The sequence below is a fragment of the Anopheles nili genome, chromosome 2 (assembly GCF_943737925.1).
Source record: "Anopheles nili chromosome 2, idAnoNiliSN_F5_01, whole genome shotgun sequence".
Classification (NCBI taxonomy): Eukaryota; Metazoa; Arthropoda; class Insecta; order Diptera; family Culicidae; genus Anopheles; species Anopheles nili.
This window is the reverse complement of record NC_071291.1, coordinates 12,722,079-12,745,402: the sequence shown is the minus strand read 5'-3', so window position 1 is coordinate 12,745,402 and position 23,324 is coordinate 12,722,079. Positions and strand designations below refer to the sequence as shown.

Below are 23,324 nucleotides of genomic sequence, written 5' to 3'. Positions count from 1 at the left end.
GACAGAGCGAATATTTCACCCCACCCCCGTGCTAGTCACCCCCGGTTAACGGTAGTCAACGTAAGAAGCGGGAAGCCAGGACATTCGTGGCCAGTGAATTGAAGCGTCATCGGGATTACTAGAACGGGTGCTTAGTGAGTGTGGTTTGTGCATTTCGAACGTCGCATAACGACTACGCTGGCACGTTTGAATTCAGTTCATTTTGGTTTATCAAAAACGAAGGTGTGCTTTTCCGGGGAACTCAATTTAATTATATCTGTTCAAAAGGACATATACCCTCAATGAAAAGTGACATTTTTGATATCTTTTTAAATATGTATTAATTGCTTTACACCTAACCATACTCATGCACCAGCAACCCATCTGGCGTGGTAACATTTTCATCGCACAGCAATTTTCCAAATCGGCTTTATGTTGAAAGTGCGAACAAGTCCGATTGTAAAGTTCATTGGCCTCCTCCAGTGTTGATGTTTCTCCCCTCCCGATACGGACCCAACCGGACGCAGAGTGTCGGCCGCTAATTAACTGCGAGGAACTTCGACGACGGTCCTTTTCCCGGATAGGAGTGTCCGAGGAAGCCTACCACCGTCTGGCAATAAGCCTAGGGTCGACGTATAGCAGGGGGAACTATTGCCGAAGATCGACCGTACAGTCTGCTGGCAGATCGAACCATCTGAAGATAGGCCAGTGTTCCCTCTCTCTATTTTCCTTTCCCTTTCTCTCTCTCTCTCTCACTTTATCTAGCTTCCCTCGTGGGTGCGTTTTGAAAACAGGATAAGCACGCCTTGTCGTTGGGTCAGTGACAGGCGGAAAATGTTGAGCATCAATACCATCTGAGGGAAATGTGAATGCGATTCATGCTTACCTTAGATTGTGTTTTAAGTTACTTCTAGGAAGCTCGCCCAACGTTTGACATTCGGATTGTACTGTATGGTTTTGCAGTGAGGTAGTTGTAGAGGGATTACGGTCGATTTTCCACGCGGTTGCTTCCGTTACACACTTTTTATCACAATAATTTTCCTTTTATGTTGTTGGTTTGTTGCTGTTACAGAGGGATACATTCGCGCTGGTCACTAAAAAGGTCCAAAGGTGTGCAGAGACATTTAATGTCTGTTAGTTAGCGTTCGTTTTATCCTGTTATCGAATGCTTCACAGTTTCTTTACAATTTTTACGCACAATTAATTCACAAGCTTAGTTTAAACAAAAACTACCATGATCTTTAAACACGTACTGCCTAATCGTAACGCCTAGTGTTTTGGACTCATTATAGTGTCTTGTGTATCAACTTCTTCATTACCAAACAATTATGTTTTGGTTCAACCAATATATTTATACTTAATTCTAAGAAAGCTTTCGTTTTAGTAGGGTATCCCACTTTTCAAATCGAATGATCCAAAATCAAGTAAACTTTTTTTTGAAAAAAAGAATGCAAAAAATATAAATCACATTTTGAACCACATCGTTCATGATAAATACAGCTTAACGTTTACCACGAGCTAAAGGTAACTTTTTCCGACCAATAGTAGTTTCTGTTGAATCGATATTTATGACTTTACGAAACGTATAATTTTATGCCCGTGCATGGGATTGGGGAGAAATAAAAAACCAAAACTGAAATCGCGTACCCAAGCACGAATTCTAAGACACTTGAAAACGCGGAAAAAATCCACGACCCCCAGTGTTGCGGGAAGTTGCGACTTTGAAAATAAAAATGTTGAACCAAGGCAATTCGGCCAGGAGTGTTTGGTGCTGCAGAAAAAGGAGTTACGGTTTACGCGAGCTTGGAAGACATAGGGATATCATAAATAAATAAAAAAATAGTTATTACAACGATAGGCGTATCGTGGAAAATCCACTGAAAGTAAACCATTGCAACCGATTCCACGCCGTCGGGTAGCTTCACGGGACTACGAACCACACTTATACCGGAAAACTTATGAAAAACGTGAACAGAAACCCCCTTCTAAGGCGCTCTGTTAGCTGTTTGCAGACCGCCATGCACTTCACTAACGTTCACATGTGGGGTAAAAACGAGCAAATGGAAGGACACTTCCTTTTGCCTAGGATACCTAGCCGGGACGGATACAGGTTCTTTCGTGGAATAATGCGTTATAAATCGAAAGTGCCACTCATTTTCATGCGGTTTTCGGTTATTTTTTCTGCATCCTTATTCCGCAAGCGATAAAGAAGAGTCCGCGGGGTGCAAGAATGCGTGCCGTCCTTCTTGGGGACGGCACAAACTTCGCCCCACGGGGCCGACAAACTTACGGAAAACTTCACAACGATAAAACACCTAACTAATCATTTCGACACATCCATCGTCCGTCCAACCGGGCACAGCGGATCGCGCGCGCGTTAAATGAGGCAACCAGCGGTGCCTGTTTACTTCTTTTTGGTTACGTGTGTAAGTGTATGTGTGTGTGTGTGCTTGTACTCGAAACAAAAAATCCCGTCTCGTGTGGGGGTTCCTGGTAGCCGGGCTACACGCGCCGTTCCGGAGGCTACCGCTTCGGACGCGACTTTTTTACAGACTAAAAGGCCAAGTCAACCCAACCAACCGACCGACCGACCGCGTTCGCGACCAAACGCCCGGAAAAAGGGGACCTTCGCCTCCAACACCCCACCGATCCTAGGGCCGGGGCGCGAGCGCACGCCGGACACATGGCAACCGCGACCGCGCTGCCAAGAGACGCGTCCACGCGTTGGCGCGAACGAGACAGGCGGCAGGATAGTGAACAAGGGCCAAGCGTCCTTCTGTGTAATCGTCCTGCGGAGTGAACGAAACGCAGCGAGCGCACCCGCTCCCGCATGGCGACCGCGAGTCGATCCTTCTGCCGATTTTTATTTCGCTGTGTTCGTAGGACGTATTTTTTCTCCCTCGCTAGCGACGTCTCTGTCTCGCGCCACACAGGGCTTTCCTTTCGCTCCTTTCGTCCTTGCCATTCTGACAGGGGCACCCACACGCGTGCAGTTTGAGTCTTCACTCACTTTGCTCACCACTCGGGAAAAGGATATTTGGCGCTCTCCATCACCAACAGCAACATCAGCGGCAGACCGCTGTCGACGGAACATGCACAGCACACTGCATTTCTTGCGACTAGCCCGAGGGATGCAGCCTGTGATTCGTGCGTGGGGAAAAAAGATGGTAGCCTGCTGCGTTGCTGGAGACACTCGTGGAGTGACGGTGCCCTTCGCACTGATATGTGTGTCGCTCAGCCCTTATCGATGGAAATGGGACGGTAGCATAACCCACGAAAAAGCCCTCTTTTGCTAGATTAGTGCGTTTTTCCGATGGCATGCGTTGCACTCACCCACACACAGCAAAAGTTGTGCGATATTTTGGCAGCATTGACGAACGCCTATGTAGACGGTAGAATCAACGGCAACAGCACATATGGTACAAGTAATTCGGTCGAAAAAATATATGCTCTACCGGTCACGCTCTTGAACAGGCATTAGCTGCATGATTGTCGGTGCTGAAATCAGATTACAACGGCTTTTTTATGTTTTCAGTAACATGAATTAACTGCTTTTAATAGTTCTTACAAAAATCATCTTCATGTTTCTCCTCTTCAGGCATAAAAGACATCTTTAGGGCTTTGCTCAATATTATTTATTATGTTCGTGGGTAGTCGAATCGGTACAATTTAATTTTGTTTAAATATGAACTACTGGTCTGAAATTGCTAATTTTATTGTACGCACTGTACCTTTTTAGACATATAATAGATGTAACTCCTATCTACTCATTCAATGCGCTTATCTCTCACTAGTGTTCAATTGTTAACAGATTTTTTATTTTGTGCGCGCGCACATTCTGTCTCATTTGTATACGCTGAATGTGAAAGATACATTGCTACTCGTAGAGGAGAAAACAGCAGTAGCATGCACTCGATAATCACTGCTGATCGTGGGAGGTTGATTTGAAATAACCTGCAACACTTTTACTCAAACTTTCAAACTGCACCACTTTGCTGTGTTCTAGGGAACACTCGTCGTTCTATAAACGATGCTCAATATGTTTTAATTTTCAAACGGTTACAGTAAATTAATGGTTTTTTTAAACATTGCTATATTGCACTATACATACTCAATCATGTAACATATTTAAGACTGTAGTTTGAGCAACAAGCAATAAACGTTCCTTTTCCAATTATATTAATTGCTCCCATTGATTTATGATCCAAACACTCTTTGCGTTGTTACACTCAAGTTTATTAATATGAGACAACACAGCAAAAGCGACAAAATCTTCCGAAAGAATTTTAAAACTTCTACAAAAACTATCTTTTAATTACTTTATACAGCAACATAAGATTAAGAATCAAGAACGGAAAAATATTATACTACATTACTCAACGTCATCAAACGAATAAGAGAGCAAACAAAGCATCAACTTCAACCCTAACTGATTTACAGCCTTAAATTTTGTAGCGATTTAGCGCCAACTCTACTTGCATTTGAATAAGGTTCTTATTCTCCTCAAATATTTCTTTCGCAAGCATCTGGCGCTTTTGTTCCAGCAATGCATTTTCCTTCACATAGTGGGACATCAATTTCTCATATTCTTCGCTAACATTAGCTGATGGATCTATCGCCGCGGGACCATACATGCTGCTATCGATGGTGAGAAGTTTCTTCATTTTTACCACTTCATTCCTTTCCGTTTGAATACGAGCCTGTAACTGAGCCTTCCAGTTTACCAGTTCTTGGTTTTCTAGTTGCAATCGTATCAACGTCAGATATTCAGGGTGATTTTGGGGTAATAAAAGAAATCCATTATCTGTCACGGTCACTCTATCACTCACAGTAGCCGTTTCAGCCCCCAACTGGTGAACACCTGCACAATCGGGTATCGTTACATGCGCTTCCGGAGATTCGTTCATGGTGACCCTCGGTTCAGGTCCTATTGCTTCGTCTGGCGTTTCCTGGGGCGTATTTTTTGCTTCCGTATTTGTGGCAGACTCAGTCGAAATGGCCGTAACCGTTTTGATAGAAGACTCGTCATCGGAGCAGGATAGCTTTGACTTTTGCAGATTCAAATCAATAGAAATGTCCCCATCGACCGTATCGTCGAGGCTCTTTTGTACGCAGTCAGATTTCTTTTCAAACGATCGCAGCTTACGCTATTCAAAAAACGATAGAGCAAAGTAAGCAAAATAGAAACAAAGCTGTGCATACACGTGTGCTTCATTCGGTAAAAAGTAACCTTCACCCCAGACATACCTTCAGTTGCGTAATAATACGTTGGACTTCCCATAGCTGTTCTTCGCGCTTCTTCGTTACAAAGCCAGCATTCATTTCAGCATGAATTTGAGCCAATAGACTTTCTTGTTTTTTCAACTCCACAGATATTTCCTCAGGGGTCTCCGGTAAATTTGGACTCGAGGCTGTAATTGGTGGAACATATCTGAAATTGTGTGTAAACATTTATCAATATATTACGCATTGAGTTTTTAACAATTTTCATTCAGTGTTACTTCAACAAAAAACTCGAAAGTAATTTCACACGGGTTTTCTTCAACATTTCTGGAGCAAGCAACCAAAATAGCAATATTATTGCACAATGTTTTCAACGAAACTGTTCAACAAAAAGATTGCACTACAGACAAAAGCTTTTTTGTCTTATCTTGTGATGTTTGCACTAACGCCAAGATACTAAGATTATCTATGCATATAGAGACATGATGTGATGTGATGTGAACTTGCCTATTACTTACTTGTGTAAGATAGTGTCGGCGAAAAGAGTGCTACAGTGGCATAAGATCGCCACGAATAACCGGTGCGACATCTGAAATGTAGGGCTAAGAAGCATTGCGATGTTTTGTGCATTCATCTTAGTGAAGTCTTCGTTCTGCGTAACGGCATCTACATGCATAAACATCCAAGATAGCAAGGTTCGATTTGAGCTTGGCAATTGCTCAACCAGCGAAACGAGTTCCTGCTCCTGTTGAGACACCTGTGAATGCGAGGCAACTTCTTCGAATCGCGACGACAGATCGGTGGTGAGTATTGGTTCTGGCAACTCGCGTAAAAACATTTTCAGCAAACCGCAAGCAATCGGAACATCCATCTCACCGACGCAGCTACATTCGCGATTGTTGTAGGTTCTTTTCAATTGCTGGAGCTTCGTTTTGACAGCTTCGACCTTATAAATGTGTTCACTCTGCAAGCCATGCTCCTGCAGGTAATCGATACAATCGCGTACAACCAAAGGTAAATTCACACCGTCATGACATCGACTACGCTCGGTGGCCAATCCCAATGATACACCGAAGATGGGCTGTGCATCACCAAGCTCTAACACTTCCTCACTCACGCTTCCTTGCTTTAACTTTTTATCCTTTTTGTCTTTAGACTTATCTTTTTTTTCTTTTTCTTTCTTTTCCTTGTCCTTTTTCTTGTCTTTTTCCTTGTCTTTTTCACTCTTCTCAGCTAACTTACAGCTATCGTCAAGCTTGGATGTTTCTGGTTTTTCCTTTTCCTTTTCTCTGGATTTTTCCCTCTTTTCCTTGCTCTTTGAGGGGAACTTAAACGTTTTTGATTTCTTCGCCTTCGATGGGCTCCTGCCAAAGAAAAATATTGATTTATTCCACATACTCACTATATGCAGTTACGGAACGCAATTTTGTAGCACCAATCGAGGCAATGCTAGTGCGACTGAGCACCGTGTTTGTGACGAATGCACATGCACTAACGAACGCTGGCATGGAACCTTACTTTGTTTCCAGCTCCTCCTCCGATGAACTCTCCCCCTCCAAGGTGGCGTAAGCCGTTTTCTTTTCCTTCTTATCCTTTCTACGACCTATTAGCAGCTCCTTTTTACTGACCTTCTCCGGATCGGCATCACTAACTGTTGAATATATGAGAAATAGAACACTTGTTAAATTTTGCACTTCACCTGTTTAGAACGCTGTCAAAACGCTCAATTTTTTCACGTACAGTCTTTATCATCTTTCTTGCTTTTTCCACTCGCGTCGGAGGCGTATAGGCCTGGAAAATCTTTCTCTACACAATCAGGACTATCGAAATCCATGCTAGTTTTACCAAAAATCGATCGTTGCGTTGTTTTTGTTTACATACAAACCCAATGAATGCGATGACATTTGATCGACTGTTGCAAATCACACCACCGCTCACTGCAGTTCCGTGGTGTAATTTATTACACCACAAGTAAAGGATAAAAGGTCCTTACAGGAACAAAACTACATGAACTAAATATTATATTTTTATTGTTATTTATTCAACAACGGCCTGGACGAATTTAGAACTAAATATTATATACAACGGTATATTTTGCTTTTCATATTTGAATTTATAATACAACTGATGCGATACGATTTCTATAATTAAAGCTATGTAGGTGTAGAGGATAACAGCACAAACATCACCCATAGGTGAAGTAGAGCTACATAAACTATCACAAGTATACGGATCAGGGGGTAACGACGCAGAAATACTCCCAATCGAATGCCGATTGAATCAAGTGACGAATAAGCTCGCTTCATCCTTCGTGCAACATGGTTGTCGAAAGGTGTTTCTAGCATAAAATTGGGAACCTGTGATTTGGCTGTGAAAATAAGCAAATAAAAATATATTTAGATGACTATTTCCTGCCTTCATCAAACGCAAATACACAATACCATCGTCTGTCACATTGCTACTCAGGTAAACTGCTCGTTGTTGCCTCACTTGGGATGCAGTGCTCCGGTATTGATTCTGTGAAAATATGAAAATAACCCTCAGAGAAGGTAGCATAGTGATAATAATTACGTACTTCTAATTTTTCCAGCTGTATCCGAAGCGCATTTCTCTCAGCAGTGACTGTTTCAAGAGCGGTTTGTTTCTGAACCAAAGACTGGGTCAACGATGCTAAACGATCTTCGTGATCACTCAGAGGACTAACCGGACCAGTTTGTATTTTGTTACGAAGTTTGTTGTTCTCTGATTCCCTATAAAATTAAATTAACATGAGAACCAACTACTACAAGTTGTACTTTACATACTTTTCATGCAATCGGAGTGAGAAACTCGTCCGCTGCTTGATTAAATCCTCCCGAGCAATCACCAATTCGTTCTGTTTATTTTTGAAATCGTCCTCCAACAGCGATAGTTTATCCGTTTCTAATGTTATCTGTTGCTGCAAGCGTGCCACACATTGTTCAAGCCCTTGGATAGTAACTCTCAATTTTTCTTCTGAGTTCATCCATTGTGCTTCTCGAAATTTCATTCTTTCATTGAAATTTCCAAGTTCTTCTAAAAGATTGTTTTTTTCCTGTCTTACTTGTTCCAATTCAATCTGAAGAATTTGCTCAGAATTGCTTATTTTTTCAAGAGCCGTATTTGTTGTGCCAATGCCAACACCGCAGTTGATTTGTTCTTTTAACTGTTCTATCGTTTTTTCTTTTAACTGCAATGTTGCATGGGCGCGAACACGAAACTGTTGAAGCTCCATGCAAGCATTTTCTGTCTCCATCTTTGCCATTTCCAGCTTTGAACTCAGCTCTTGTTCGCTCTGTATGTGTTTAGCAATCGTAGACTCCAACTCAGAGATCGATTTAACGTATTTGCCATTTGCCTCTTCAATGTTTTGGACCCTTACGGCCAAATTATTCTTTTCCTCCGATAACTTTTGGCACAATTCACCCACCTCAATTAGCTTTCGTTCCGTATCGTTGTCGCTCAGCTGAGAAATTGTGTTATCAAGTTCACTTTTCAATTCATCACGTTCAGACTTTATTTCGGCCAGGATTATTTTAGTAGCTTCCAGCTCCTTTTCGATGGAAACAAATCCAGTAGGTAAATCATGACTTTCGGGGTTTGATAGAGTTTGTTCTACACCTCGCATATCAATAACCGTGCCATCTTTTTTCGAATTTAAGGAGCTGCGTCTCGATGAAGTAGCGGAAAAATTTTGCTTCTCGGACTTTGACGATTGTGTTTCAATTTCCACTTCATTGTTTTTCTCATAGGATGAGTTAGATGCTGAACGAACCATTCCTCTAGACGATTTTATGTTGAGCGCCGATGCTTTTGGGATATGTCTTGACTTCGTTGGAATTAATGAAGATGCCTCGTTTGTCACACTGACCTCCAGCAACGAGACATCTTCCACATCACCAGATTCTGGTCGCGTTTGTAGCACGGTGGCAGCATTTTGATCAATTTTTGTAAGAATATTTTCTGCCCTTCCTGCTAGATCTTGAAACCAAGACATGGTTTCAACACAGTTAGCACGTTTGTGTATTAATATTCGATTAAAAAATACGATTGCAGCAGAAAGACCTTTGAGAACGAGCGAAATTTTGTAGAATGTAAATATTTATTACTGTCATTTCGATGGCTGACATCAAAATCAAAGCAGTGCTGCCAGTAAAAAACAATTTTAAAATATAAACATGCTGTTAAATTTATTTAGCCATAAATTCTATCTAAAAAGGCTCTCCAACTAGGTTACTAAACGTTACTTTAAAAACATATTGCAAAATTACAACGCAAATAGTTATTTATTTCACTCTACCTTCAAATTTGTTATTTTTTTTGCTAGTTTTGAAAAGTGCTATAATTGACATTAATTGTCCTAGTTAGTCCTTGAATCATCTGCAAAACATAAACAATAACGAAATGCCTGACGAACGATATTTTCCAAATCCTTTCGATGATTTCTGTGAAACGAATCATGAAAGTCGTGTATTCAAACAACAGTTACACGAAACAGCAATATTTTTGATCAAAAAATTTGTTGCAATGATCGAAAGCCAGAAAGATTCACAGTCCTATCGAGAAGATGTTTATGTTGGTGTTGCTGGTAAGTTGGTGTTGCTGATTAACAGATAAATTCATAGTTAAGGTACATAATTTTACATCATCTTTGTGCGTTTAGGGATTGCCTTCATGTTTTGGAAACTATCTCGAGCAGAGGAGACGAAAGCATTATACCCATGCTTGGAAATAGCCTCGAACTACATTCGTCAAGCAAAACAGCAATGTCTACAAAAAAATCGTTCTTCAAAGACTTCGGTAGCATTTCTATGCGGTAACGCTGGAATAGCGGCCATATCAGCAGTAATTTCGTATGATATGGGCAATGACCAAGATATGAAGAATGATGTGGAAGACTTCTTAAAAGGATATTCGTGCTGTTCTAGACCCAACGATTACGATGCCGACGAAGTATTAGTTGGAAGAGCAGGCTATCTGCATGGAGCATACTGGCTTAATCAAATAATCACTACAAAACCTATTGAAAATATTGTAATCGATCAGCTGTGCCAAGTACTCATAAAACGAGGAAGAAGTATTTCATCACAGCTTCAACTTTCGGTTCCGTTGATGTATGAATATCATGGTAAAACATACCTTGGTGCTGCTCACGGTATATGCGCGATTCTCCACGCTTTGTTGGAATCTCCATGGTTCAACAAAACGGAAAACAGCCAATTCTCCCTTTCGCCATCAAAGCTATCAGATATTAAAAACACTATTGATTATTTGCAATCACTGCAAAACAGTAATGGGAATTTTCCAACAAGGCACGATTCGGACAGGTTTCTCATCCACTGGTGCCATGGATGCGCTGGCGCTATTTATGTTTTTGCAAAGGCATATTTAGTTTTCAAATCAGAGACCTATCTGCAAACATGTCGCAAGTGTGCAGATGCCATCTGGCATCAGGGTTTGTTGCGTAAAGGTCCCGGTATTTGTCATGGAGTGGCAGGGAATGGTTACGCATTTTTATTAATGTATCGGTTGACGGGCGAAACATGCTATTTATATCGTGCCAGCAAATTTGCTGAATTTTTGAATTCGAAACAATTCTCAGAAATATTACTTGTCCCAGATCGCCCTTACAGTCTGTATGAAGGTCTAGCCGGTGCCGTATGTTTCTTAGTCGATCTTCTAAATCCTTCGCATGCATCATTTCCTTTTATGGATGTGTTTGAGTGTAAAATTGATAAAAAATAAATACTGTTAATATGACATGGAAGTCATTTTATATCGGTCTATTACAACCTGGTCTTTTGAAAATAGTTTCGAAATTCAGCCAATTTCTGATAGAGCTATCAATGGCATAGGTTTTGGAAAAAAATATATGCTTTTAGATAGTGTATTTGGGATATATTTCATTTCATATACTTTTATAATAGCAACAATAGTAAGTATAATAGTAATACAGAAACGATTCTACAATAACGTCATATCATTAGTTCTTTGTTTTAGTTTTTTAAGCAAAATTATGCTATTTCAATCGAATTTCAATTGCAAAAGAAGCTTACCACGAAAAATCGTTTGAAAAATGCTTTATCGGCCATCTAGTTGACGCTTTCCGAAGTGAGTTCATTGTAACTTCGTGCCCAAAACCATCAACTACAAGCATTGCTTCGTTGTTGCGCTTCCATTTTTGCTAGCAACTATCATACTTCAAGCTACGCCAGAACTACTTGGGATGGCTAGCCCATCTGTCGGTATCTTCTACAAGCACGTCGTAAATTCGTGTGCACTTTCTACATTGCGGACGTGCGACATGCGACCTTGGATAGTGTCTGGCGGCATAACAACCGAACGTGGTTCGGTGGCTTACATGCCATGACAACCATCCGATGATTAGATGAAAGTATAAAACCTCCCCTACAACACGATGGTTCCGTCAGTCGTTTTGACGGTCAAGTACAGAACTGTTTTGTGAAGAGATAGCACGAAAAGGATCAACATCATGAGGATTGGCGTAGCACTGGTGGTGATGGCACTGGTTGCATTGGCCGTAGTAGACGCCAAATGCAAGTGTCCTCGCAACGAATGCGATTGTCAGTTGGAGATTCTTCGTGGGCCCCAACCGCAACTGTTTCCATTTTACAAGAAAAAGAAATGTAACGTGACCAAACCACTTGAATTCAAGCCAAAACCAGATGTTTGTTCTTGCGAGCAGGAATATCGTATTCGTCCCTCAGCTCCTGACTGTGTCGAACCAAAGTTCGCAAAGTCTCAATCTTGCGAATGTGGTTACGATAATAATGAAAATCAGCGGAAGCGGTAAGCAAAAGAAAACTCGCAGCAATTCTTTGTGGATCTAAAACTATTTTCTATTTTTTTCATTGGCTTAGAAAATATCCCGCCGACAGCATCAGTCAACAGCTGGCAATTTTGAATGCGAAGAAGAAAGATGTTCCCGAAATGTACTTGCACATGCACGCAACTCCAATGAAGCCCTCGCCGATGCCGAAGCAAGCCGGCGTTGCTGAAGAACGACTTTTCAAAACGAACCTTAATGTACTTGAGCTAAAACCACCGAAACGGAAGCGTATCCATTATCGTATGTACTCGTCGGAAGAAACGGAAGGCGCACCGTGCCATCCGAAGGACCAAAACTACTGTGACATCTGCTATGGCAAGGTTGAAGCCAAGGAGCCCAAGTTCGATGTACTGCGCCAAGACGGACCCGTGTGTGACAATTGTCAGGATCGCGAAACCACCGAAGAGGTCCTAAGTACGGAGGAGGACTATTCGCCAGAAAAACCAACTCAGCACTGTTCCAAGTGCTCGAAATCGAAGAAAAAGTGCGACTGCCCTCCGAAGTACGTGAGCTATGAAACTGAATCGGAAGAAGACGATTGCCCATTTGCTAAACACTATTCGCGGTCCGTCCGTTCATCGAGCGACCTTGAGCCTGCACTAGTAGTCTAACGTGTTTAGTACTTGGCACGATTTGTGTGGTTTCCGTTGTGATATACTAATATAAAATAGATTTTGCCTCATACATGTTTGTACATAGCGACATGAAAATAAAACAAAAAATTCACTAGTAAAAATTTTGTTTCTTTCGATTGTTTCTTTATTTTATTGTCGATTCTAAATTCTTTATTTTATTGTCGATTCTAAACAATTCTTGTCTTTCCTGCTTGTTGTAACTCCTCTTTAAAGGCAGTCTTTGCTGCAATGCATTGCAAACATCCCACACTCTTATGCCTTTCAACTAATCCCAAATATGGACGAAGCTCTATCAAACTGCATGCAGTTGCTCATTCATTCCTGTTTATAATGTCATCATATATAATCTCCACAAATTCCCGATCAATCGTGTTGTATAGTCAATACTTACTCGTAGCGTACGACACCCCAATTAAGATCGCCAAGCAGGCAACAGATGTCCATTCGACTGTGCTTACAACTGTACAACAGGTAGAAAAACGTTCTCATAGCTTACCGGTACTTGTAAACTCCATTTTTTTTTTGCGTGGACACGCCCCCCTGTATCACTTAAAATCATTACACAATGGAGCTTTAAATTCGCAAATTGATACTAAACACGCTTAATATACCCCTGAGCCACTAGCTAAATTAAAATACTTGGGGTTCCGTCACTACTTTTGAAATCCCACGAAACGTGCAATGACACATCATTCTATCATGAGTTTTCCTGAAAATATTACTCAATAAAAGATGTTCAAGTTGAGTTTTTTGCATGAAGGTCAACTTTATTGTACCTTTCTTCGTTAAGATAAAAAAAAACAAAACGATTAGCGCTATTTTCTTATCACACGTTCATACATCGTTGAAAAGCAAGTTCACTGGCCCTTCATTACAAAACATACAAAATGATCGTTGGGCTGGGCACATTCTTACACATATTTTACGTTTTCACCATGTTCGCGCTGACGCTTTTCACTAGTGTAACCATTTCATCAGCACAAATGCTTATCGTAGTCAAACTACTTTCACGATAAGTATAGAAAACGTGAGGCAAACAAGCCAAGCACAATGTGGAAACATTTCCAACAGAAAGCAGTTTTGTTGTCCTACGTTGCAAAGCACCTCTAATGCCAGCAAGCAATTCGACTACGTGACCCTTCTTGCAGTTCTTTACGTAACCGTGCTCTATAGGCCAGCTACTAAAGCAGACACTATAGCCTACCCTGCAAATGCGGAACAGTTTCCGTTGAGTAGAGTCTAGGTATTTGGACTTGCGACAATTGGTTTTAAACATCCAGAAATCGTTCCCAGCTCGAGAGCTGTTGTGTAAGATGATGAGGTTCTCTGGGTGGATTTTGCTAGGCCTACTTGTGATAGTGTGTGTAGCTGTAGAATTGTGTGAGGCATTTCCCAAAGGCTGCCACTACTGTGCCACACGTGAAGCAGACGGTTTTCCACGTGAAAAATGTTGCAACGAATGTCCTGTTTGTCGTTACAATTTCGATGTGGAAGCGCCGAAGGATCCAGGATGCAGGAATCTTCGCAAATACTACTACGACGTAGAGACATTACCCGATTGTCAGACCGAAACGTACGATCGACTGGATGCAGCAGTTGAGGTTTTACCTGGACGTGGATGCAGGAAGTAAGTTATGAGTGTTATAAAGCAAATGTTATAAGCTTATTGCTAAACGGACGAACTTTGTCTCTATGTTTCGTCCTAGATCGAACCATTACTACTATGACGTCGAGCGACCATGCAATTGCGAAGAGGAAACATACGATACACACGACTTTGAAGTGCATGAAGTAAAAAAGCCAAAAAAGTGCTCCAAAGTGAAGCTGGAAAGTTACGCGGATCACCCCTTGAGGGGTAAGTAACACCACCGTATGTTGTGAAAATTGGTGACAAAATGTTAATATGCGCGCTTTTTCCCGTTGCAGAATGTCACTGCGATTGCCATAACCGACGGTACGTAGATGAGTTAATTAAAACAAGCACTTTCTTTCCTGTCTCAGCGTCAAACGATCCAGACGACAGCGATCGTAATAGTATAAAAAGGTTAAAGCGTAGTATTTTAAGCACTTCAACGAACGAAAAATCAACGGTCGACTTTACCCAGTGCAGCACTCGTCCATTGCTGAATCATTCACCAAATCCAATGAAAACTAATTTATTTCGAAAAAATCCATTCCTGCGGCGCCAACCAAACGGACCGCGCGCGAAGCGAAAAGAACACCAAAGTTTCATGGCTTCCCACGGAGGATTTGTGTGCCATTGTGCTCCTTCGGATCAGGCAGGTTTTACCCAAGATAGTGAAATAGTGGGAGCTCCCAAGTCGTCCAAACTTGCACCGGAACCAGCCGTATACGTAGGCGACTCGTCGAATCCGATAACGTACGATCAAATTAAAAACCATTTAGATGCGTTGCCACGCGAGAACTACTCGGCGACGACTAACGAAATCATAGGCAATCTAACCATGTTGTTCTATGACATTTACCAGCAGAAGCATAAAAAAAATTTTACCATACCGTTGAAGTACGGGACCCGCACGGTGATCGACAAGGGTGATGGCCTTCAAACGTACGACATTAAACCGATCGAAGGAGAATATAAACCACCGAAGTTGAATCGCTTTGCGTCGAAAGGCCTGAACATGATTGGTCGAAAGATCGATCGAAAAACAGGACAAGAATCTACACGACCAGAAAACATTCGCAGGAATCGTTTGCGGAGGATAATACCCTGATTACTTCATTGATCTTTCTTCGCATTATTATGACTTCTTAGAATCTAGCATTTATACCGTACACGAGAGATTATCTAGATGTAAATGTTTAATTTTTTATCTTATTTACCCATACCCAACTGTAGCTGATGAAAAATACGATGTGCAGACATTGAAGACAAAGGCCGACTGATGACTGACGAGGACATACGGGACGACACGACACACAAACTAAATATGACGATTATGGAAAGTTTAAGAACGCCATGCTAAAATATACATTTCCATACGATAACGTATCACTGCATCATTTATCCAATGTTTCCATTTGAATGTAGATGACAAACACAAAATAGGGTTTCTTGAATCAGCCAAGTAAACTGTTTGCATCTGGTGTCGAAATATAAAAAGTGTTCTTAATTTAAGAATGTAAAAGATATGTAAAAGATGTCACTTTAATGGTTTATTGTGTTCAACGGTGCTCATAGGTTTCCCCACTCTCTTCGCAACTACACTCCTGGTCCGATTCTTCTGACGGCATTTGGTATTGCTTCTGGTTGTTATATTTCTGCGGTAACCTCCTATATGGTAAGGGTCTTTCACGATTCTGGCTGCGGTTGTATACCATTCGTTCCGATTCTTCTGAGTCCGAACGCCTGTCGTTACCAGAGTCACTTTGTTGGACATCACCTGAAGACGAACCACTTTCATTACTGTCGTTTTGTGAGTCCTGTACATCGACAGGCTCGAAAACCTGACCTCCGTAATCACTGTCCGATCGGATGAATTGTCTGTCAAACTTCAATCCATCTTCTGGAACAGACGCCGTTGAGGAATCTTGCTGTTCGCTGTACTTTCGCTTGCGAACTACCTTTCGTTCGTACAACTTTCGCTGAGGTTCGTGCTTGGAGGAAAAGTCTTCCTCCTGGCTGCCAGAGTAGTGTGGCTGGAACCGCTGTGCTCGGCGGGCTTCGTTACAGCTTTCCTCGGGATGTTGAGCCAGACAACGCATCAGCTTGCGGACGCTCTCGTTGTTTCGATCGTACATTTCATGGAGATACCTCCGGAAGCAGTCCGGTAGGTTGGTCTGCTCCAGCTGTCCCTCAAGCGAGGTCGACTCTTGCGCCTCCTCGTGACTTTCACGCTCACTGGGGTCATCCATCTGCCAGAAATGCTTCAGAAACGCTTCCGAAGCGTCGCTTTTTCGCAGGTCCGATTGTGACACGTCTTCCTGCTTGCGTTCGTATCGTGCCAACTGCTCAATGTTGGGAAACATTCTACACGGTCGCTTAGTGTCGTCCCTCACTTGGCGTTTTCCCTGTAGTTGTTCGGAGCTTGGTCGATTCGGTTCGGCCGATTCCACATGAAACCACACCGGTTCCAGCTCGATCCTCAGCTTGTCACTATCAGACAGCTTCCGAATGTGCATCACATGCTGCGATGGTTCCGCCTGTCCGAAGAAGTCCTCTTCGCAGTATGCCTTTGGTTTGGGAAGGAAAGGGTTATGTTTGGTTTGAGTTTTCGAAATTTCCACCACGTTCTTGTCATACCCCTCGCGACCACAGGCCGGCGGCAATCATCGAGCCAAGTATAACAATTTCCACGACTCCGTTCATCGTTCCAGTTCCAGTTCCACTGGCACGGCGCGGCTCCTGCTCTGGTTTTAGTCGACCGCGATGGTCTTGCGAGTTGTTGTACTATTACGGTAAATAATCCTTCACGGAAAACACATAAACACGGTGTGCAAGGTCGCTGCGACACTTGCGGAGTTCGTGTAATTTTTTGCTTGACAAAAAGCCATGTTGGGTGATCATCACCTTACGTGACTTCCTTTTTTATTGTTCCCACCAGCGCATAGTATCATGTTCTGTTAAGTTGAATCGGTATGACCATCGAAGAAAGTGTCTACTAAACAAACATGACATGCATGGAACGTGAACTATAAACAATACAATCAATTGAGCAAAAACTTCAACCATTCAACTTAGAGCAGCACAAATTCCAAATTATTTCAAATTGATTCTCTACCGGCCATGGATTCTGTGTTCGTACTTAAATGTACCATTTCGTTCTCTAAGAATAGTTGAGCTAAAACTGGTGTTTTGCACAAGTTCATCATAATTAACGTGCCCATGACGATGAATCTCACAATGTACTTGTCACCAAGTCTTTGTATGTTCCGTTGTCATTGTGCTGCGGTGCATGGTTTTGGCCCAGGGTCATGCGCTCGCAAGAGCTTTCTACCAATGGGAAAAAGCAACATGGGTTGTGGGTCGAGTAGCCTACCAGAACCACAAGTTCTGTCAGTTTAGCTCACCTCGTAGTAGCTAGTGAATAGTCGAGGCGAATGCTTTTCGCTTAAATCAACTAAGCGCAGTTGGTTGAAAATGAACGTGCCTGTTGCTATCGTACTCGTGGGAATAATGCTGTCGATCGTATCGGTAGCATGTGTAAGTAGAGTGTGAGAATATTCACATCGAGCAGCTCCATTTCAAAAACATCAGCGGCAATACGAATTAAAGATTTTTTCCACATATAAGCGTTCTTCCTTTGAAAGCTTCCGTGTGGCGAATTCAAACCCAGCCGTTGCAGATAGGACCTTCGAACCCAATCTCGTCGCCTCAAGCAACGATTCCAAATCTCCGTTATTGGAGATAGTGTTACGAGTTCTTGACGCTTTGCAGATAATACCCAAAAGACGGTCAAGGCGATCTTGCATGCTCAACCGGTATAGTACGCTGAAAAAGAGTGTTGTGCTTTGGCTATAATTTCACTTGACTGAGGCTTTTCAGACATATATGAGCAAACGCATTAATATGCAATGATGTCCATTTGCTTGCTTTTTCTAAGCAGCAATAATAATACCAACCGTTTTCATCCCGAAAACAGCTTTGCTTTTTTAAATACCTTTATCGTAGATCAATAATCTTGTTTCTAAATTTAAATGCATTTCAACACCGCATATCATCCACACAATTCGCCAAAACTGCTCCGTAAATGTATATTATGGGCGTCAGTTTTCGTTTGCTAAATTTCCTGTACGATCAGTTATTTCTAATACGCATTAAATCAATGGTCATGGTCATTGCCCAGCGCGTTCATTCGGTGATCGGTTACCCCTTACGTAATTAGATAGTGACGGCATGATGGCAGATCATCGTGGCGTTGCGACTAACTTCATTTATGTGCGAATTTTTCCTCATATTCCAACCCTCTTTTCATCGATCTCTTTCTCTCTCTCTCTCTCTCTCTCTCTCTCTCTCTCGCTCTCTCTCACACAAACACTCATTCTCTTCCTCTCTGCTACCCCTAATTCACAGATGCCCCAGTTGCTCGGGGGTGCACTATTCAAAAATCGAATGGTGGAAAAGCCCTTGCTAGCCCTATCGCTGGAATCTAGCGAGGCCGTACCGGACAGAGACCCCATGTTGGCCGACGATCGGCTCGAGAATGATGAGGAAGAATTTTACCCCGTCGATGATCACCGGTACCGCTGGACACCGACCTCCGAGCGTTTCTACGACATGGTTCTGGACGTGCTGCACGTTCTAGAGAGTCAGGCCCGCCAAGAAGTGCAACGTGTCCGCGTGCAACTAGAAACCGAACTGTCAGCAGAAAGTGACGAGGACCGTACACCGGATGAGGAACAACCTGCCTAATGGATCAATTTCGCCGATGTAGGGAAACAATAACCCTACCATTCCGTCAGCGAAATTGGCAGAAAAAAATTGATCCATTAAACTAGATCAGGGCCAGCGTGAACCTGCTGTCGGCTGTAGTTGACATTGAATTTCAATTGAAATAAATTTCTACCTTATTGACAAAGGCCATCCAGGGCTCATCCGACTCGAAGGACAGTGAAGCATACGATGTTGTTTAATACAAGATTCATATTAGATTACGAATTTCATAGAATACATCAAGCCAAGTGAGTAACGTTCGCAAAAACTATAGAATAATGCTAAAGGCAGTCGCTGAATTCGCAATAAAATTGCACGAAGAATGCAAAGAATAATAAAAGTGAACAATTCCGTTTACAATACATACACTGCTAAATTCCTCTGACGCTAGTACGCTATCAATCGGAAGTCGACTGAATAGCTTCGCAAACTACCGCATGATCGTCGTTGTTTACGGGATGTTCGAATCGCTCACGGAACTTGTGCATGTGTCTTGTCAGCTGATAAGCGACAAAGGGATTCGGGCCAATTTAAGGGAATCATCACATGTACATACGTACATATGTCGATCATGCTTCGCCGTAGCTGACCAGTATATACAGCCAACGATCGTATGCGTCGCCATCAATACACGACCCGGCCAAGTAAATAAAACATCAGTTCAAGTGCGACGACATTTAACATTCGTGATTATTGACTCGCCCGTGTCGGATCGTAGTGCTGATCGTTCTGTCTCGACAATACAACGTTCTACTACTGTTTACTGTTCAAGATGGCAAAGTTGGGATTGGTGTTCATCGTGATCTTCTGTATCATTCAGGTGAATTTTTTAAAACCCCTGCTCGAACCTAGTTTTAAAAAAAAATTCGTAACATTCATAACGATCGTGGGACAACCATCAATAAGTGCCAATTAATTTTACGATGATCGTTTAACGTGTAGCTTGAACATAGAAAAAAAAATTATTGGGATATTTTTCTCAATTTGTGAGACTATGTCGCATAAGCGTTATTAGCTGACATTTTCTTTGTATCTATGAGTAATTGGTAGAGGGCGTTTGCAAATTTGAAACTCATGTTTCTTAAAATGTATTATTTTACACAAACAGTTTACCTTCGCTGCTCGTTTGCGCCGCGATGCCGTCGAGGATGGAGTAGCAACGATCAAGCAGACTATTTCGGATACATTCACTAAAGAAAACGTTGACGTAAGTAACTGGCATTAAACATTTGCCGCAATTATCACGGAAAACATGTAGTCTGTGATAAACGGTTTAAAGACACCTACGCTTAATATTTCGTTTACAGACCTTCTTTAACAAACTGAGCGAATTTGGAGAGATGTTTAAGTCGAAAGCGAGTGAAGTTGGCGAGAACTTGCAGAAGAGAGTGAGTGAAGCTATGAATAAATGAACTGAAAGTGGGTGGTGTAATGATTTACTGTTTCAATATCAGCATCACAGCATCAGGTTGTTGAACATAAATCCTTTTTAAATAATATAAAATAATTATGCAGTTTGCTTTTTCCGGAGAAAGAAATCGAAATCCGAAACATGATGATTTTGCTGGAAGCAATATACGAATATATCCAATATATACATTTGGGTATGGTATTATGTTCATTCTTATATGCATTCTGGCCAAATATATATCACATAAAACATACAACATATTGAGGCAAATGACTTTCTAATGTTTGTTTACCTTTACGGAAACAGAAGAGAACTATTTGATAAAAAATGTGTTAAATATGCTAATCCCGACCTATTTTTCCATCACCTTATCCTTTACAATTTAAAGCCTTCTTCAAAGTTTGCTTGATTTGTTTAATTTTTCCCGGCCGTATTCTGAATTCCGATCGCCGTATGAAAATGTTTTCCATTGCCTAAGATTAGGCGCATTGGTTCAACAACATTTTCGAACAGAAAATCTCATAGTCAATACCAAAAATTGGTATGCGAGTTTTATAATTTGCAACTTTTCTTTTTCCCGCTTAACTTAAAACATATTGACATTTCATAGTTCTATTTATTCCTTTAGGCTTTTGTTTCAAACACAAACTCAAATTCGATAAGCAAACATATTTCATTCATTTCGGAATGTTCGAACACGACACATGTTTGGAATATTAATTACAGTGAGTTCCCGAGAGAACGAATTGAATTTATTTTACCGGCATAGTTTCAAATATATAGCAGCCAGTGCTGAATCTTATTTTGCAGACATTCATACATTTGTATACATACTACACTAAAGAAGAGCACACTTGCCAACGTATCACTGATTACCTAAGGCTAAATCTTAGTTGAAGATTATACATACCTACTGATAATTGACCGTAAACATTTTATGATAAAGAGAAGTGCATTTCCATGTTTCAAATTTGTCTATGGCTGAATGGAAAACGCTGCTAGAGTATGCGTGTCGTTTAGCTAGAGCATATTTGCCTATTTATTCTAACATAGACTACAATAATCGACAAAACCTATGCCCTTTGACCCTAGGTACTATGCGTAATACCTTACGGCAAAGATCATGTATACATGTTTTCCATTCATCCATACATCCATACGCAAAGCTCGAGGGCTGCTAAATGCACCCTTCGGAGAGATATCGACAGACGCATGATAATGACGAGAATCTTTCCATGTTGCGCTTCCACTTCCGCGCCATGTACGCCAACAAACCACCAATCGGTCAACAAACACAATCACACGAAACACCCGCGTTCAAAATCGGCGCTTTGTGGTGGGGCGTATAAAAACGCATCATCGGTTCGCTTTGGCGTTTCAGTTGTTAGTTAGAATTCGCTTCGCTCTAACGCTTCCTTCGCAGTGATCTTCTAGTTCGCAAACTAAACTGCCCATCATGGCCAAGCTCGTGTACGTTATCCTGGCCCTGTGCGTCGCTCAGGTGTGTATCCTACTGGATTATAGGCTATAACTTGTCGGCAAAATGGTGCAGTCATTTTCCTTTCTAAACCGTTATATTTTCATTCTTCCTCCTGCTCCAAACAGGGAAGCTTTGCCTTCGTCCGACGTGATGCACCAGCCCCCCCTGCCGAGGAGAACAACTTCTTCAAAAACCTGATGGAAGTAGGAGGAAAAATCCAGGAAGCATTCGTCGAAACCCAGCAGAGCGTGCTGAAATCTCTTGGATTCCAATCGAACGAAGAGGTGGTCCAGACGATCCAGAAAAACACAAACCAGTACGTCGAGCGCCTGCGCACTGTCCAGGGATCGATCGAGGAGGAACTGAAGAAGCATTCGGACATCTTCGACCCGATCGTTAAGGATCTGAACGCTAAGCTGGCCGAGACAACCGCGACCCTGTCGCAGCAGAACCCAGAAGTTGTCCAGAAGGCGAAGGAGTACCAGCAGCAGGTTCAGAGCAACGTCCAGTCGCTGGTCGCTGAGGCCCAGAAGACGGTCGACAAGCTAAAGGAGGAAACCCGTGGCCCGACTGAGGAGCTGCAGAAGGCACTGAAGCAGATTTACGATTTGTCTTTCGAGACCCTCACCAAGACGGCAACTGAGCTGAAACCAAAGAACTAAACAGCCTAAGAAGTGGTCAAGGTACAAATTGTTAAATAAAACATATTTCTAAACTTCCAAACAAAGACATACGCTTCTCGAAAGATGCTTAAAACAGTCTTCGGGCTCGCGCATACGGTGGTACGTCTGTGAAACTTCCACAGGTCGCTGTTGGTAATGGCATGATTCGATCGCAAGGTCAGCATTGGCTCAGAACTCGTTCCGAATCGGCGAGTTTCGAGGGTTGAGGCCACTTGCAGCGATCGCATTTGCATTCCGCTTCTGGTATCAGCTGTGCTGACATCGGCACTAGAAAAGGTTATCACACCGCACTTCGCGGAACGCCCCGAATTTTCTGGCAATCCACTAAACACTCACGCTTCCTCTGCGTTTGCTGATGAAAGTGGTTGGGGAGCTTGGTGAAATATCAGCAAAAGCGCAGGGGCAAAAAAATGCCCGCCTTCTTGACGTAGCAATTTTTAATCGGCGCTAATTTTGGCCATCATTTACGTCCACTCATAGGCCATCCCAATGCATCATTTGCAATGGTGGCATGTATATCGACTGTGTGCAACTTTGCGCACGACCAGCACAAAAAAGGAAAGCTAGACAAATCGGAAATGAACGGACGCCGTATGCATTCACACGTACTGCATTGCTTATGCATGGAATGCACATTTTGTGGAGATTTGC

The 23,324-nt window shown here is 42.1% G+C and overlaps 8 protein-coding genes across 8 annotated transcripts; 5 read left to right on the top strand and 3 right to left on the bottom strand.

Annotated features, from left to right (window-relative positions):
- Window positions 1-4,409: 4,409 nt before the first annotated feature.
- LOC128730257 (ralA-binding protein 1) lies at window positions 4,410-7,049 on the bottom strand. The gene is made up of 5 exons (XM_053823293.1): window positions 6,943-7,049; window positions 6,721-6,853; window positions 5,721-6,566; window positions 5,227-5,410; window positions 4,410-5,126 (listed from the first exon to the last, which is right to left on the bottom strand). Exons 1-5 carry the CDS (start codon window positions 7,034-7,036, stop codon window positions 4,422-4,424), a joined length of 1,962 nt encoding a protein of 653 aa, XP_053679268.1. The 5' UTR covers window positions 7,037-7,049; the 3' UTR covers window positions 4,410-4,421.
- A 251-nt stretch (window positions 7,050-7,300) lies between these two features.
- On the bottom strand, window positions 7,301-9,217 carry LOC128732051 (golgin-84). Its single transcript, XM_053825213.1, has 4 exons — window positions 8,007-9,217; window positions 7,778-7,952; window positions 7,644-7,719; window positions 7,301-7,570 (listed from the first exon to the last, which is right to left on the bottom strand). Exons 1-4 carry the CDS (start codon window positions 9,215-9,217, stop codon window positions 7,356-7,358), a joined length of 1,677 nt encoding a protein of 558 aa, XP_053681188.1. The 3' UTR covers window positions 7,301-7,355.
- Window positions 9,218-9,624: 407 nt separating this feature from the next.
- On the top strand, window positions 9,625-10,965 carry LOC128729314 (lanC-like protein 3 homolog). Its single transcript, XM_053823023.1, has 2 exons — window positions 9,625-9,808; window positions 9,884-10,965. Exons 1-2 carry the CDS (start codon window positions 9,625-9,627, stop codon window positions 10,963-10,965), a joined length of 1,266 nt encoding a protein of 421 aa, XP_053678998.1.
- Window positions 10,966-11,713: 748 nt separating this feature from the next.
- Window positions 11,714-12,750, top strand: LOC128721052 (uncharacterized). The gene is made up of 2 exons (XM_053814761.1): window positions 11,714-12,030; window positions 12,102-12,750. Exons 1-2 carry the CDS (start codon window positions 11,714-11,716, stop codon window positions 12,679-12,681), a joined length of 897 nt encoding a protein of 298 aa, XP_053670736.1. The 3' UTR covers window positions 12,682-12,750.
- A 1,265-nt stretch (window positions 12,751-14,015) lies between these two features.
- LOC128729214 (uncharacterized) lies at window positions 14,016-15,440 on the top strand. Its single transcript, XM_053822909.1, has 3 exons — window positions 14,016-14,332; window positions 14,412-14,560; window positions 14,632-15,440. The coding sequence occupies exons 1-3, from the start codon at window positions 14,019-14,021 to the stop codon at window positions 15,438-15,440; spliced, it is 1,272 nt and encodes a 423-aa protein (XP_053678884.1). The 5' UTR covers window positions 14,016-14,018.
- A 451-nt stretch (window positions 15,441-15,891) lies between these two features.
- Window positions 15,892-17,035, bottom strand: LOC128729110 (uncharacterized). The gene is made up of 2 exons (XM_053822797.1): window positions 16,970-17,035; window positions 15,892-16,899 (listed from the first exon to the last, which is right to left on the bottom strand). The coding sequence occupies exons 1-2, from the start codon at window positions 17,033-17,035 to the stop codon at window positions 15,892-15,894; spliced, it is 1,074 nt and encodes a 357-aa protein (XP_053678772.1).
- Window positions 17,036-17,842: 807 nt separating this feature from the next.
- On the top strand, window positions 17,843-19,078 carry LOC128729004 (uncharacterized). The gene is made up of 3 exons (XM_053822686.1): window positions 17,843-17,869; window positions 17,960-18,169; window positions 18,740-19,078. Exons 1-3 carry the CDS (start codon window positions 17,843-17,845, stop codon window positions 19,076-19,078), a joined length of 576 nt encoding a protein of 191 aa, XP_053678661.1.
- A 2,823-nt stretch (window positions 19,079-21,901) lies between these two features.
- On the top strand, window positions 21,902-22,709 carry LOC128731365 (apolipophorin-3-like). The gene is made up of 2 exons (XM_053824480.1): window positions 21,902-22,011; window positions 22,116-22,709. The coding sequence occupies exons 1-2, from the start codon at window positions 21,967-21,969 to the stop codon at window positions 22,650-22,652; spliced, it is 582 nt and encodes a 193-aa protein (XP_053680455.1). The 5' UTR covers window positions 21,902-21,966; the 3' UTR covers window positions 22,653-22,709.
- Window positions 22,710-23,324: the final 615 nt, after the last annotated feature.